At 32.5% G+C, this 17,512-nt stretch overlaps 1 protein-coding gene across 2 annotated transcripts in view; it reads left to right on the top strand.

Annotated features, from left to right (window-relative positions):
* LOC101896528 (MOB kinase activator-like 2) overlaps nt 1–14,686 on the top strand; it is a 124,690-nt gene extending 110,004 nt beyond the window's left edge. For both annotated transcript variants that reach the window (XM_059129080.1, XM_059129081.1), the window contains exons 3-5: nt 6,056–6,216; nt 13,002–13,098; nt 13,169–14,686. In XM_059129080.1, the coding sequence (XP_058985063.1) occupies nt 6,056–6,216; nt 13,002–13,098; nt 13,169–14,183 (1,273 nt within the window). In that variant the 3' untranslated portion in view covers nt 14,184–14,686. The remainder of the gene's footprint in view (nt 1–6,055; nt 6,217–13,001; nt 13,099–13,168) is intronic.
* The last annotated feature ends 2,826 nt before the right edge of the window (nt 14,687–17,512 follow it).

Below are 17,512 nucleotides of genomic sequence, written 5' to 3'. Positions count from 1 at the left end.
ACATGGACATCGATAAATCCACTTAGAATTTTGCGCTGATCCAGAATATATACACTTTGTAGGGTCTATCATGTATACTTCGAGGAGTTACAAACGGAATGACAAAATGTACTTTCCATAGAATATTGGAATGTATAAAAAGGTGAAGTTCAGGGGATTTTTATATCCGGAACCTACAGATTTTTGGGTATTTTAAGGTTTTTGGTTTCAATGTCGTAGCAATCATCTCTAATTTTATGTTTCGGGTTATTTCTGGGTGGATTAACTCCTCTTAAAATACTCCATTTAAGTATAGCCTTCATATTGCATAAATTGCACATTTATGGATTTTTAAGCCAATAACCAAGCTATTTAAAGCAGTTTCTACTTCTTTTATTCAATTTTCTAAATCTTTAATATTCAGGATTTTGGGAGACTGTCAAACTTCTAAAAGTGAGAATACATAACACGCTTTTTTGACTGGCTTAAAATTTAACAGTTTTATTCGGGAAGTATTGTATATTGGTAGAGTTAGCATTTATACCGGCATTATTTTGAAATAAATGTAGTTTTATATTCATGCAGATCTCAAAATTTCTTGACGATAATCATATTCACAAATACAGCCCACAATATTTGAATAAGTGTTCCCATACCTCGTAATCTCTCATTAATATTTATTTAAACAAAACATGCGCTCTTCACTAAAACCCCTAATCTTGTAAACTTTCATTTATTGACAATTAGAAAATAATAAATATTTAAATAAATTTTTATTTATGTCCATAATTTCATCCCCCAGATGTCAACAAAATCGAGGCTATAGCAATTAATCGCTTGTGCGACAGGGAATCAATGATTAATTGTGCGGTATTGTAAAGCAGCGGAAGATTTTTCATTCAGTGTAAATAGAAAATAATAATAATAATAATATTAAATAAAATTAACTATGACAACAACAACAGCAGTTTCATAGAGAGCTAACTACAATAGGCGTGTTAACGTAGTTAAATATAGAATTTTTTTCTTATTTAAACTAGTCAAGATTTTATTAAATCGTCTTTGTTTTAATTGTGAGCAAACAAACTAGTTGTTGTTGTTTTTCTTTTCTGTGGCAAAAAAAAATACTGAACAATTATCCACCTAACTAACAATCTCGACGATCTTATGTGGCGGTATTTACTATGCACACAAATAATTAAATGTAATTTTATTTAAATTGTTTGTTGCAAACTACAACAACATACAGGCTTGTTTTCAAAACGACATGATCATGATGATGATGATGATTTTGTCGCTCTCAATTTGTGTTTATGTCTCTCGAGTAGTGCTATTTCAAAGGTCACTGGAGCATTAAAAAAGACCGAACAGAACATTAACATAATTATGTTGATTTCATTTGTTTTTTTTTAAATGGGTTTCTAATCAAAATTTAAATATCTCTGGAAAAACAACAGAAGCTACCACAGACATGTTGTAATTAAAACAAATAATGATGTTTGTAACGAACTGCAAGTGGCAAAAGCACGTGCGTTAATGCTCCACATGGACTGCTAAGGAAGCTCAGTGTCTCATGTGTTCCGTCAATCACAAAGAAATCCATTTATGTCTCTGAGCAAATGAGTGTCTAATGCGTGAAAGAGTTGTCTGAAATGATATATTTGGGGTAGGATTGTTTATTTGGGGGACTATTGTGATACAAGGCCAATTAATTTTGTATTGTGTTGCGTCGCGTCGAATTTCATTATTTATGGTGTTAAATGTCAAGCCTTCTGCTATAATGAATACTTTTTATGGATATAATGAATACAATGTCTGTTTTGCAAACTGAAAACGTGTCTCTGACTTTTGCTAACAAACTGAAACAATATAAATGGGCAATTTCATCCTTTTAAAATGGCCTTCATAAAACATTTTGTGGTTCCCATATTGAAAAACGATAGAAGTTCGTGGAATACCCTGACAATAACATGCAAATTACTCGTAAAAAAATTCTTGCCAATGAAGGGCTATGAAATTTTCTATTTAGGATAAAAAAAAACTGATATTGTTGGGTCCACAATATACAAAATAGGTTTAATGCTTAAATAAACATACTATGGTTAGCTTTTGATGATTATCGGAAGAGAAATTGTGGATTCCATGCAAAAGAATTAATCCGGTAGTGAATCGAAGCAATTTCTAATCGCTGGCTTTTAAAGTCGGGAGATGCCGAGATTTCCTATTTATAGTTGTTTAAATAATTTTTGACTAATCGATCATTGTTACAAGTGAAGCTTATGAAGATTTTCGGATACAGATCCATTGATCGTCTGCTCCTTTTTCAACAGCTCAGTCAATCAAAAACCATTGTGAATATTCGGTTCCGATATTGAATTAGATAATTGTCTTCTATATCTATAAAGGAGGAAAATGTTTGTTTGTAATTTATAGACTCAAAAACTGCTGAACAGATTTTTTTGAAAAATTCCAAATATACTACAGCATCGCCTGAACGTAACATAGGCTATAAACATTTTTGAAATTCCATTTAGGACTGGAGATATAGCATTGATCACTTATAGACACGGTCTTTAAATTTGGAATTTGTAACGGAATTTGGTACAAAAATAAATTTGCCAAATTATACTGAAATAGGTTCGAATTTGGATATAGCTCCCATATATATTTTCGTCCAATTTCGCATATTTCCAAATACGATGTGCATGTCCGATTCCAATGAAATTCGGTATGTATAACTTAATTTGGTGCCAAAACAAATTTCAAAATTAAATTGAAATCGATATAGATATGAATATATCTCCCATATATACCTTGGGCCGATTTTACATATTTGATGCACCACACAAGCTACGTATTCCTGATTTCTATTTGGAATGAGTGATGGAATTTGGTACCTAAATAAATTTGCCAATTATATTGTTGTTTATTAGTGAAGAACGATATTAAAGTCTGGGATATTCTCCCCAGGAGTTATTTTAAAATAACTCCTATGACAAAACACAAATTATATTAAAATCGGTTCAGATTTGAATATAGCTCTCATATATATATTTTCGGCTGATTTCATATGTTTGATGTACAAAACACGATATGTACGTCTGATTCCAATGACATTCGGAACGGGTAACGGATTTTGGAATAAAAATAAAATTTTCAAATTATATTAAAATCGGTTCAGATTTGAATATACTTCCTTATACATTTTCGGACGATTTCAAATATTTTATGCACCAAACACGATATGTATGACCAAAAAACTAAATGGTATAGCGAAGCGCACCGGGTTCACCTAGTGTTATATATTCTTATAATCTCCATCATATATATCCACTCCGCTATAATTGTACCTCCCCATATTTGACATTAATGGATTATATTTCCTGCGGCAGAGCATTGTCCATACAGATACACGTTTTTCCATAGCCCCATATAACGGTACTTTCCGATATTCGGATTATAGCTAAATTTTCTAAGGGAATTACTTAAAATTCGGTATTTTGATTTCGTAAAGGGTTTTACTCGTGTAGCAGATCAATCCATATATAAGTCAACGTTTCTCAATAGCCCTAATCCCTACATTCTAAATGGAGGGGAGTTGAAAAATTCGTCCCGACTGAATTTAACTACTTTTTACTTGTTCTCTCTTAAGTACACAAAGTACTTTATAAGTATGTAAAAAATTAGCATATATGTCCTAGTTTTACTTGTTTTAACTATTTTTGATAAATTTCTAAATATTAACCCAGGGGAAACCTCTGAATAAAATGAGCTTAGTCTTTGTTTCCGCAGAGCAGGTCCAATATTTTATTTCATAGCTTTTGTGAAATAGTTCCCCTTGGTCAGTAATGAAACACAACGGGTTCTCAATGGGTTAATATTTAGAAATTCATCGAAAATAGTCAAAACAGGTAAAACTAGGACATATATTGCTAATTTTATATATTTTTTTAAAATACTTGTTCCTACTAGATAATTTGGAATACCGAATTCTTCGCTGTTAACGAAATTCCTTACAGAAATATGACCACTTAATTTTCAGATATTGATAGATAAATTTAATAATCAACAAATTATTCACTCGATTTTGGTTGTTCTATTTATTTTCAATGTCTCTTGTGAACAAAATTTCACTTGGTCGAACAAAATGCTTTTGTTACTATGGTCCTGAGAGGGTTAAATTAAATTCTTCGCATTATGAAATTTACCGAAAAGGTATTATGAAATGTTTTTAGCATGTTTATGATATGGTGTGTGTTCACTCATATCAGCAAAATGTGTACAAAAATCTTGGTTTGTTTTGGACTTGGACTACAACATGAAAGATTTACCCCCCAGAACATACCTACGAACACCCTCGAGATTTCGACATTTCAAACAATAAGAGGAACACTAATCAGCAGCGGAGTTAATTGTTAGTGGCAGAGGGAGCGGTAGACGATAGACGATAGGTAAAGTAACGTCAGTCAGCCCATTACCTAGTCACCCATACAAAAGCAATTTGTTTTTTTTTTTTCTTTCACTTTGGGTTTGAGTTATTGTTTTTTGTTCTCTACTGTTGCCGTTTCATTTAACTGATAACAGAAAGCGAAAAAAGGCAACAACAACAACAAAACCATCAGATTACAATTTCATTGTTATTATTTTTGTTGTTTATACCTCAACCAACCAACCAATTCTAAGGCAAAAACGGTCTGTCTGCTAGCGAAAAGGCTAGACACTCATTTGTAGGGAAACCTCTCCGTAAAAGCAACGTTTTTTTTATATTAATTTTTATACTCTTTTCGAAGTTATTTCAATTTTACAAAACACCTTGAAACATTTTTGAAACTATCGCAGAAGTATTAAATAACGTGGCGTGTAGTGTAACCAAAGATATTCTACTCCAAATGGCTGTGCTAAGAACTGTATAACAATCAGAAGAAAACTAAATAAAAAGTTAAAAATACTATGTAAATTATGTAAAAAAAACACATAAAATGTAACAAAAAACTCTTCCACAAGAAATGAAGCACAAACTATACCAAAGAAGTATTATTTAATCTAAGGAAAAAAGCAAAAAACCAAAGCAAAAAGAAAAACAAAACAAATTATAAACCAAATATAGAAAATCACCACAAAAACAAAACAACAACAACAATTTACCTCAACTTCTCTCATTGCACTTTGGGAAACGTTAACCCCAAACAGTTTTGTTATAAAAAAAAAACGATCCCAAAATATTTCACAATAAAACCAAAAGCAAAGCATCAACTTTTTTATGAACCGTGGATTTTGCTTTGCCACAAATAAGCCGACAAAAAAAAAACAAAACACAATTGCATTCACACAACCAAGCAAACAGCAGCCCACCCACCCACTCACTCACCTCTCTTCTTCTTGCTTCATCACTTGAGACGACTGTTAAATCCACCAAATGAAAGATATTGATGTGAACGCTTCCATAACTGCAGACAGCATCTCCGTCGACACAAGTGCTACCAGCCTCAGTTCCAATACAAACAACAGCAACAACAATAATAATAATTGTATCAAAAACAACAACAACAATAGCCATAACACAAAACCAGCAGCAGCAACAGCTAATGCAACAACAACCAATAATACAACCAGCACCTCATCGCCGACAAATAGTTCGACTTCGTTCGTTTATAAATGCCTGATAAAGACGGTGCGCTTTATGTGGCAAGTTACGGCATTACCGACAAAAATCGGTGAAACAATAGGTACTTTATACCGTTATGCACAGACCTCAGTCGATACTATATTGTGTGTAGCTGGGTAAGAATTCAAAACCAAAACACAACAATTTCATAAATTCTAAAGAAAAAACAAACTAATTGTAATACATATAGACACACATAAATATTTGTTTATGTAAAACATCCTAAACCGTTTCGGAACTTTGTCTATTGTCTTTAGTCGGTACTTGAGAAACACATATAGTTAGTTAGTCCACGCTATTTCAGAATCCACCCTATTATGAATTATAAGATGTAGTTACCTAGATTTACTTTATATTTCAATTGGCACTAATTTTGACTTCATGTTTCTCTCTTTTTGTGTATTATTACAGAAAAGCTCGTCGCAAAGAACGAGATGGCGATCAAAATTCAACAGATACCAAACTATATTTGGAGGAGAGTGTTTTAGAACGTAAATTACCTGAAGCTGATCTCAAAGCTCTAGTTGATCTACCAGCTGGCTTAGATTATAATGAATGGCTTGCATCACATAGTAAGTAAATGATGATTTATTTTGTGTATAGACTTGGGGAAGATTAGAAGGGAAAATTGAAATAAATCTAATATGGACACACGGAAAACCTCGTAACACGGAAAAAATCGTATGCTCCCCATGTAACTGTACCTCCCTATATTCGGTATTTTCAGACTTTAGCCACATTTTTCAATGAAATTTTCTAAAATTCTACCCAAGGAATTCTTTGTGGGTACTTTACCGCCTGTAAGAGAATTGTCTATATAGGTTCACGATATCGTATGGCCCCCATATAACGGTACCGCCCGATATTCGATATTTTGATAATTTTAGGAACATTATTCAATGGAATTGTCTGAAATTCTACACATGAAGTTCTTTGTGGTTTTGATGATTGTAGCCATATTTTTCAATAGAATTGTCTTAAAATCCACATTAGGAGTTCCTTCTGTGAATTTTACCCTCTGGAAGAAAATTGTCTATATAGGTCCACGATATCGTATAGTCCCTATATAACGGCACGCCCGATATTCGGTATTTTATGATTTTAGCGACATCTTTGACCGGAATTGTTTCCAATTTCGTATTTAAAATTTGAAGCTCGTAATGAGTTACTACAACCTAGGCCAGAAAATTGTCTATGCAGGCCCAAATCTTCGTATAGCCCACATATAACGGTACCTCCCTTTATCCTGTATTATGATGATATTAGCAACATTATTCACCGGAATTTTTTTTCGACGGTTTTTTTTTTTTTTTTTTTTGAAATTATTCCAGATCCTTCAAAATGGTAGAAGGTATAAAAAGTTCGGCCCGTCCGAACTTAGCTTCTTTTTTACTTATTATTTCTTAAAACAAGGAATTTATGCCGAGGGGTTTGACCACAGCCAAAAATGTGCGATGTTCTACCTAAAGTGTAAACTACAGTGATCGTCCTAGGCATGCTAACCACAATTTACCATTAGAAATAAGTCTGAAACATTCTTGTTTGCTAACAATTCGGTCAAAATTGTGGTGAAACTCATTAAAATTTCAAATGTCAGTTATTTCAGAATATTAGGTGTCAATTAAAAATTCCATTGAAAAATCTGACTAAAATTCTCAAAATACTGAAAACATGAAACCAAAAATACCATTCTCAGCCAGATTTGCACCTTTTGCCACCAAAACGGTGGCTAAAATTATCAAAATACTGAATACGGAGGTCTGTATACAATAGCAATGACAATGTTCTGCTACGAACTCTAAGTACTGAATTAACAAACAACCTCTTTTAGAAAAAGTACCCAATATCGGACTGAAATACCCAATGTAAGGTGGTACCGAACTTAAACTTTCTGCAGATAACATTTTAGTTCCTTATTACAAATCGTTTGGAAGCTAACGTGATGGAAGGTATGAAAAAATCCAATGGACGACATATAACTTTCTCGTCTGTTTCGACCCATACGGAATAAATTTTCAGCGTTGCAACCATTCTTTCTTTGAACAAAGAGAGCAATGAAATACTGAAATTTTAAAAGCATTTGTGTTTTCTCTATATGTAAGTTAGGTTCGAAGATAGACTTGTTTTTTTCGAACTCATGTTAGGTTACCATCCAATTTCGTCAAAATATTCTATAAATCGTCATATTTAGCTTCCAAAACGAACGAAACTTTAATACATATTTGCCAGTATAGGTCCACTCTGACGACATTTGTTATTCTTTTTTGTCAAAAATTTCACCTGTTGCTCCTCAAACGTTTCAATAGTTTTAAATATTATAACAAAACTTATTTTTTTAATTATCAGGTATTATTTTTTTGCAATCTTTCAAAGTGGACAAGTTCATCTTATAACAATCCGTTAAGAAAGGAACCTAACATCGAAACTCCGATACAATATGATCTCAATATAAGCTGACATTCTGCAGAAGATGACAACTAATTTACAATTTGTTTACAAACAAACAGATTTTAGCGAATATAACCAACAATTTTTTCAATTAAATGTAGTTATTTGATGTAGATTGTGAAAGGTTTTAAGAGGAAATTAAAAAGGCTTAAGGTTTGCTATTACTTTCATAATTTTTCATTTTATGTCTCATTGATTTTTTTTATATTTGTATACCCCTCACCTTGAAAAGGAGGTGTCATTCCTTTGTTTTGACACCTCGTAGACCCCATAAAGTATATATATTCATAATCAGCATAAAATCTAAGTCGATTTAACGACGTCTGTCTGTTGAAATCACGATACATACAGCCCACATTTTTTTGACGTAGAGCTTAAAAATTTGATAGAACAATTTGTATTGTGTCAAGGATGGTTGGTATTGAAATTGAGATATATCGGTCCACGTTTTGGTATAGCCGCCATGCCACATTTATGCCACATTTTTCCACGGATTTGTCTAAAAATTGGAATTTGAATGGGCTCCGGTAGCGCAACATTGTATGTATAGGTGCACGTTTTTGTATAGCCCCCATATAACGGTGGCTCTTGATATTCGGTATTTTGATGATTTTTGCCACAAATTTCCGCGGATTTGTCCAAAAATTGGTATTTGTAGTTCGCAATGGGTTCTAGATCCGGTGGTAGAACATAATATATATAGGTCCACGTTTTCGTATAGACCCCACAAAATGGTACCTCAGTATTTTGATAATTTCCTCCACATTTTCATACGGATTTACCTAAAAATTGGCATTTTCAGTTCATAATGGATTCTAGCTCTGGTGGCAGAACATTGAATATTTAGGTCTACGTTTTCCTGTAGCGCACATATATCGATACCCACCGATATTCGGTATTTTTATAATCTTAGTCACATTTACCCACGAAATTGTTTCAAATTTGGTATTTAAGAAGAATTGGTAGATGCCAATCCTTGAAGTATAAAATTGTCTATAGAGATTCCCTTTTTAGTATGGCCCCCATATAACGGCCTCAGCCACTTTATGGTTTTTTGAAAAGTTTAACAGCATTATCCAAACGGTCTTGCTGGCATTTGTAGTTTAAAGTGGAACACGTTTGAATTCAGATACTTGTTTTTATATATATATTTTTTACTCAAAGTGGAGGTTATTAAAAATTCGACCCGGCCGAACTTAATGTTTTTTTTTTACTTGTTTACTTAATCTACACTTTTATGAAATAAGTATTATATTCTAATATTGCAAAAACACTTCCTATTTTTCTTTTTCTATTAAGGTTGTTATTCCCCTCATACCTCTATGTGAATCTACTTGAAAAATACTCCGCATTAAAATTGTCTGTCTAAAGAGGCCTTATGACGAATCTGCTGAAATTCTCTGTTAAAAATCAAATCCCGTTTTATAAAATAATCATAAAATATCAAAAATTGTTCATCAGCGCTTCTTTGCTCTCAATTTAAATACTTTAAAAATTGTCTAACCCTGTTATTTCTTTTACCGATTTACAGGGGAATTTTAGTTTAAAATACTTATGAGACATGTAGTTAAAATTACACCTATTTCGGAGATAGTTACAATCGTGAAACTCATAATGTGAGGCATCATTGAAATTCGACGATAACTATCCTTCCAACATTATTTTCGAAACCGATTTCAACACGTGCATCGATATAATATTAGATGATCATACCATGAAACCCCTATACATTATCTTCAACCCCTTGTCCCATTCAGGTTTGCTGATATAATATTATTTCAGTACACATAACCTCTAATAATCCCCAACGGACGACAAAGTCCCACATCATGCCATTTTAATGTGTTTTTAATCATGTAAATTACGTATAAATTATCTTGAAATATTTGCGTGTTTAAACATGTCTGTTTGTTTTACACTCACAGTTTTTTTTGATAAATTAATTTAAATTCGCGTTTTTCTACATTTATATGTGTATATATATTTAATAAAGATTAACAGTCAGATTATGACGGAATCATTGCAACCTACATATACATTTTCACTATAGTGTTCCTCTCCCAAATAGAAAGTGTTTGCGATAGTGACACATGGCCTAAATGCTAATATATTCGTACCTTATGGTAATATATCATGGCTTGTGAGATGTTTTGATTTTCTTTTTTAATATTAAGGTGGGTGGGAAGTTTTTACAATTTTGAAACTTCTCTTTTTTCTCGGTGGAAAAATTCTTGTATTCATATAAAATAGTTTAATTGAAAAATACAATATCATGTAGCAAATATATGATTTTTCTTAAAACTTCCCATTTCCTATATTTTATTTTAAATGCAAACCAAATTATTGGTCGTTGGAATTGTTTTAAAAATTCCATATTAAATACATTGATTTTGTTAATGTCTTTTAAGATTACATCACTTCTGCGACGAAATTGGCCTAAAGCTATAATCTTTTATAAGCCCAGCACTCTTTATTGCCACAGCCAAAACAAAACAGAAAGAAACAATATTAGCGTTAAGTTATTCTTTTCTTTTCTTTTTTCTCTCGCCAAACTGTCAATAATATGTATATACCAACAATTGCACTATCATCAATACCATCCACCTCACCCAATGTCGATATTAATTTGTTTTTTATTTGTTTATTTTCACTTTCTTCTTTGCAAATAACCCAAAAAAAATAAGAAAGAATAGTCAATGAAAAATAGCCGTTAAAAAGAAGATTCGCCAAAGTTGTTTGTATCGAAATCGAATTAACATTTATGCAAATTATTGTGTTTTTGTTTCCGTATAATGGTTTTTGGGTATTAGTCATTCTTGTTTTGCGTCCATACCATCAGCTCTTCGTTTCTTCTCTCTTGTGGCCCATGATTTTTATTTCAGTCCAAAAAAAAGAAAGGAGATTTTTTACGCAGTTATTGTTGTTTAATGAAATTGATTAATTTAAATTGTTTAACCCATTTGTTGATGCAAGAGAGTCTTTTCGCCTGATTATTAGATTGTTGGGTAGTTGATTTTCTTTTGGGCATATAAAATTATCTGTTAGTGATCAATCATAGTTATGATTTAACAGTAAAAGTCTACGTCTGATTAATTGTGAAATTTCATTTGAACAAACGGGGTGTTACATTCTTCAATCCGGATATAAAACTAAATGTGGTTACGTTACGCTTCCATATCACGGACCTCATATGGAAGCGTAACGAATGTTTAAATATCTGTTTCTACTTTTCTCAAATTTAATTCCATATAACATCATCTTTACTTTTTAATTTTTATGAAATAACGCTAAATGAACTCGAAAACCTATTCTTATTTATTTTGTCGTCAAGATACATTTTTACAACAGCTTCTGATCTCGATCCTACACTGACCGACTTATGATACCCTACACCACTATGCATATTTAGTAGAGCTCCCGTAACAAAAGAATTTATTTGAAGTAGACCATACCACCTATCAACATTTGGCTTTAGAGCAGTTATAGCTTGGTTTCAAGCTATATGGCCCCCCCCCCATATATTAGGGGGGCCATATTCAATCGGAATCGATTTTTACTAAATTTGACGGAGGCATTTTAATCTATTATACCAAATAACATTGCTATAAAGTGCATGATATAATTTCGAGTATAATTGTATTAAATAAATATATATCGGAGCCGAGTTCCACAATTTGGCATTATTTGCACAATAAACCTGAAATCGGATTAAGGATATATATAGGAGCTATATCCAAATCTTAGCCGTTCTAGATAAAATTTGGCAAAGGTATTTCCGACCTCTATAAGTTATCTGGTACCAAAAAATCATTGTTTTCGAATGCATATTACGAATGTGAGGGACTTAAACACCAAATCCGATGAAATATATATATGGGAGCTATAGCTATGTCTGAACCGATTTACACCAAATTTGATGTACTTACTTCTAGACTGAATTCGGTTGGATGTGCCAAAATTCAGGTCATTTGGACTGATATTGGACTGATATTTGTGCACAATTTACCCGAAATCGGTTTAAGATATATATGGGAGCTATATCTAAATCTGAACCAATCTTGATACAATTTGGCAGAGGTATTCCTGGGCTGTATCTGATATCTGATACGAAATATCATTCTTGTGGGGGTGCATGTTACGAATGTGAGGGACTTAAACCCCCAAATCGGATGAAAAATATATATGTGAGCTATAACTATATCTGAATCGATTATCTTCAAATTTGATATACTTGCTTCCTGACTGAATTCGGTGGGATGTACCAAAATTCAAGTAATTTGGACTTATATTGGTCATTTGGTGCACAATTAAGCCGAAATTGGTTGAAGATATATGGGAGCTATATCTAAATCTGATCCGATTATCATCAATTTCAATATTGTTCGTCCTTGGGCCAAACTAATATTGTTTTGAAAATTTCATCTCAATCGGATAATAAATGCGACCTGCATTTTGTTCACAAAAATACATGGACAGACGGACTGACATGCATAAATCGATTCAGAAAGTGCATAATACCCTTACCAACAAAGACATAACACCCTTACCACTATGGTGATGTAGGGTATAAAAATTAATTCCACTCTGACTGCATCGTATAATGTAAACAGAATACAAACATAACAAAGATTATTTATTCCACTTGCGTAGCAAAGTCTACAAAAAATGGCTAATGGAACTGAAGTATTTACTATTTCAACCTCCCATTTCTATGTTTTTTTTTTTGTTTGATGTTAACTTGATTAATAAAAACCTCTACGATTTTTAAAAACACATTCTTTGTGTATTTTACATACTCTTAAATAAGTATTTTTTAAAATTAATTTCTACAATAAAATATTTCTTAATCAATTCTAATATATATCGAAACATGTTCCTATTTTAAACAATTGTTCTTTTGTCTTTTCAGCACTGGCTCTATTCGAGCATGTGAATTTGGTATATGGCACTATCAGTGAATTTTGTACCACATCGGGTTGTCCCGATATGACGGGACCGGGCAATAGGTAAGTTCAATGAGTTCAATAGTACCTACTGGGCCAACATTAATCTATTTATGTTTTCCCCCCATTTTAGAACGTACTTATGGTTTGACGAAAAAGGTAAAAAGACACGCGTAGCGGCTCCACAATATATCGATTATGTGATGACGTTTACACAAAAAACGGTTAGCGATGAATCGATATTTCCTACCAAATATGCCAACGAATTTCCCAGTTCGTTTGAATCGATTGCCCGTAAAATTTTACGCTTGCAATTTCATGTGATAGCACATCTCTATGCGGCCCATTTCAGAGAAATTGCGCTGCTGGGATTGCATACGCACCTTAATTTAACATTTGCCCATTTGACCGCCCTGCACAGGCGTTTCAATTTAATCGATGAAAAGGAGACGGACGTATTGCGTGATCTAGAAGTGGCTTTAAGATTGACCGATGACACAACCAGTAGCGCTGGTGGTGGCGATGGTTCGTCGCAGAGTGAGTCGGGCGGCTCAATTATGTCGTCATCGACCGCTGCAGGTGATAGTGGGAAGCAGTGTGGGGAAGATGTCAATTCAGTGCAACACAATAATATAGCAACGTCAGCATCGCTGATAGATGGTGGCGGTCCGATTTGCACCCAGCCAGAGGCTGGAACAAAGTCACAACAGTTTGGTGTGGGCGGCGGTGGAGGCCTTATTGGCGGTATTTTAGGTGATTTAAGCAGTGGTGAATTTGGTGATACTATGCATTATTGTACTTCGGCAGTTCCTGCTTCCTCCACTAACTGTTCGGTAACAAATCCCCTGCAGAATACGACACCTTCCTCCTGCAATTCCATGAATGGCACCTGCAGTGCGGCAGACGGTGGCGGCGGCGGCGGAGGAGTTACGGCAAATGGTAATAATGGCGCGGGCGCTTTTCACCAACACAACAATAACAACCATGTAACACAACACCATCACCATCATCATCCACATCATCATCATGCGGTGCACCATCACCATCATCATCCGAATCATTTTGCGCAAAATACAGGCCTCATACAGTGCAATGCTAGTAATGCTCCTACAGCAACGGCTGCAACTACGTCAACAACAACAGCATAGCTGCTCTAGATTAATCCTCAACAACAACAAACAACAACCTTTTCCTACAACTGCAACAACAACTATAATTATAATAATAATAACAACAACAACAAATGTACTATCCTTACCCTAAGTTTTCTGTTTTGAAATTAACACAACAACAACAAAGTAAATAAAATTTAATTTAGTTTTAAACGAATAATGAAAAGTTGAAAAATTCAAATAAAAACAAATTAATGTTAATATATTTAAAAAGTAAAACAAAACAACAAATACAATGTTTTATTAGTTCGTAATGCAACAAAACAAAAACCACAACAACAAAGTAAATAAGTTTTTTCTTTATTATTTTTATTTTTAATTTAAAAATTTTATTTTTTATTTCCAACAAAACCAAACCACAAGAAAATACTTTCTTGGCAAAAAAAAAAAAAACATCCACTGTAAAAAAAAGGAAAACATAACACAAAAGAAGTTAATCGTTTTAATAAATTTGAAATCACTTTTAAAGCTCTCAATAACTGTTCGTGTCCATGTATTCCATAATCAATCTAGGGTATTATGAATGTAGAACTTGCAAATAAACTTCCAACCCAATCTAGTTAATATTGTATATAGACCAAGGCACAAGACGTTTGTCTATATTTTTCTCAAAATGGACTTAGTGGTTCAAATCCCAAGTCCTTGAGTTTTAGGAAAAACTGTTCAAATATTGACATTTTTTAAGCAAATTTGCCAACGCCCCATTCGTTAATGTTAAAAAATATCAAATTGACTTTATGTCGTAGATATCTGTCTCTGAAAAATTGCTTTAGAAAAATCTTTTGTCTGCACTTTTAGGTCCGTTCTCTTCTCTGTTATACGATATAGCCTTTTCGTTACTAATAAATTATACAATCTTTTAAGGGAACAGTGATTTGAAAATTTTACAGATCGGTCCATTAGTACTTACTAGAGTGTCGTCAGAGTAGCAACATACCTAAAACAGAATTATTTGGACTAACAGCCTGTTTTTGTAAAAAAGATTGCTTTCACTCGAACCGTTCATATTCAAAGGTATTCATTTTAATTTGGGGTTTTATATAAATGTTGAAAGCTCACATCCATTGCCGAAAAGCTTTGATATGTCATTGTTTTCGTAAGCATTATTTTGTTAAGTTTTTTATTTAATTTCACTATGAGTTGTGCTGCTTGTGGCATCCCCAAATTAAAAAAACCTATCAAAAAATTGTAAAGAAGTAAAAAAAAATAAAAACAATTGACTTTTATGGACCTGTTTCTGTTCAAAACGATAGGTCTATGCAGCCTAAAAAATTGCTTTTACTCGAATCATTCATGTTCAAACGTATTCGTCTTAATTTGGCTTTTTATAAATATTTTGGAATCTCTCGTCCCTTCTCGAAAAGCTTTGATATGTCAGTGTTTCTATAACTATTATTTATTTTTTGTATTTCATTTCATTAGGAGTTGTGCTGGTTGTGGCAAACCCCAATGAATTTAAAATTTATCAAAAAATTGTAAAATAAAATCGAAAAATCTCAAAAAAAAAAAAACATTTAAAGAATACGATCCTGCAAAATCCGCTAACAAAAAGTTGATGTGTAAAAATAGTTCATGTATATATTCCCCGTCATACACATACAATTTTGGCGAGATTCTATAACAAACAGCCAATTTCTGTTCAAAACTATGGGTATCCTTCTATGGTTTTTTCTGACATTTTCGTTTCTATCTTTTTCGTTACAAAAAAAAAAAAAAAAAAAAAAAAAAAAAAATACTGGGGAAAAAGGCTTTATTGTGTTTGTTTGTCACTCACAGAAAAAACATGCACCACAAAATCCCAAAATTTATTTTCTTTCGATTAAATTCCAAAGAAAGGAAAAAATAATGTAATGTTGTTTGAAAACTAGGCTTCAATTTATGCTGATATATATTTATATTTGTGAGAACTTCTGCTGTAGATTATTTTCTAAATCGGAGTATGAATGAATGAATTTAAAATTTATCAAAAAGTTGTAAAATAAAATTGAAAAATCTCAAAAAAAACATTTAAAGAATACGATCCTGCAAAATCCGCTAACAAAAAGTTGATGTGAAAAAATAGTTCATGTATAAATTCCCCGTCATACACATACAATTTTGGCGAGATTCTATAACAAACAGCCAATTTCTGTTCAAAACTATGGGTATCCTTCTATGGTTTTTTCTGACATTTTCGTTTCTATCTTTTTCCTTAACAAAAAAAAAATACTGGGGAAAAGGCTTTATTGTGTTTGTTTGTCACTCACAGAAAAAACATGCACCACAAAATCCAAAAATTTATTTTCTTTCGATAAAATTCCAAAGAAAGGAAAAAATAATGTTACAAAAACAGGCAGAAAGAAAATTTGGAAAAGTAAAAGAAAATTTATTTTTATTCAAAACTAAGTAACTTTGTTAAATTACCAAGTATTTGGCACAATTAAGTTTGAAAACTAGGCTTCAATTTATGCTGATATGTATTTATATTTGTCACGAGAATTCGAATTCACATTCGAACATTGCCATTTGGCAATGCATAATAATAACAATGGGAAATGGGAACAAAATGTATGGGAAATTATTTTCATAATGGGGGTGAATATGATCCAGAGTTTAGAAAAGTAAAATTTATATCACACTGTTTTCCTAAACGGATATGCTGGCTTTCAAATCGCAAACATTAGGCTCTATTCTCGGCCGACCATTAGGGCTGTATTATCATTTCTGTGTTGGAGTAGTTTGATTTTCCTTACAAAGAGAACATCTGACACTATGTAATGGAGATATATATGTAACCCAATTCTAAATGCTATCTTGTGGGGAATTTCTCACTTGCGCCAAATCAAAGAAGAAGAATATTTTTTAAATCCAGATATGAAACAATACGTCGTGGTTATTATTCATAATTTTATATTTAAAATGTCCTTGTTTCACATTATTCCTAGTTCTTAAGAATAGTGCATTGATCTTTATACATCGAATATGACATATGATTTAAGAAGTTAGAAGTGTTTTCTCCAAGCCTATATAAGGTAGGCCAAGAAGTCTATATTTGACAAAATTTTGCAATAAATTTATTAGTTTGTACACCATTGTGATTTGACTTTCTGGAACTTAAAATCAGAACTGGACATGGAAAGCTCTCAGAATGTACAACTACTCAAAGTTGACAAAGAATTGTCATTGTCCTTTAAAATTTGGGGCTGTTGTTTCTCTTCAAAAAATATGGTTGGCCTAAATAAAAAAGTTGTATAAAATAACTCTTCTTTAACAATTTCAGACGTACATGAAATTATCTAACTAAGCAAAGGCAAGTTCCCTTGTTA

The sequence above is a fragment of the Musca domestica genome, unplaced genomic scaffold (genome assembly GCF_030504385.1).
Source record: "Musca domestica strain aabys unplaced genomic scaffold, Musca_domestica.polishedcontigs.V.1.1 6, whole genome shotgun sequence".
In the NCBI taxonomy this organism is placed as follows: Eukaryota; Metazoa; Arthropoda; class Insecta; order Diptera; family Muscidae; genus Musca; species Musca domestica.
This window is presented reverse-complemented; position numbering and strand designations above follow the sequence as displayed.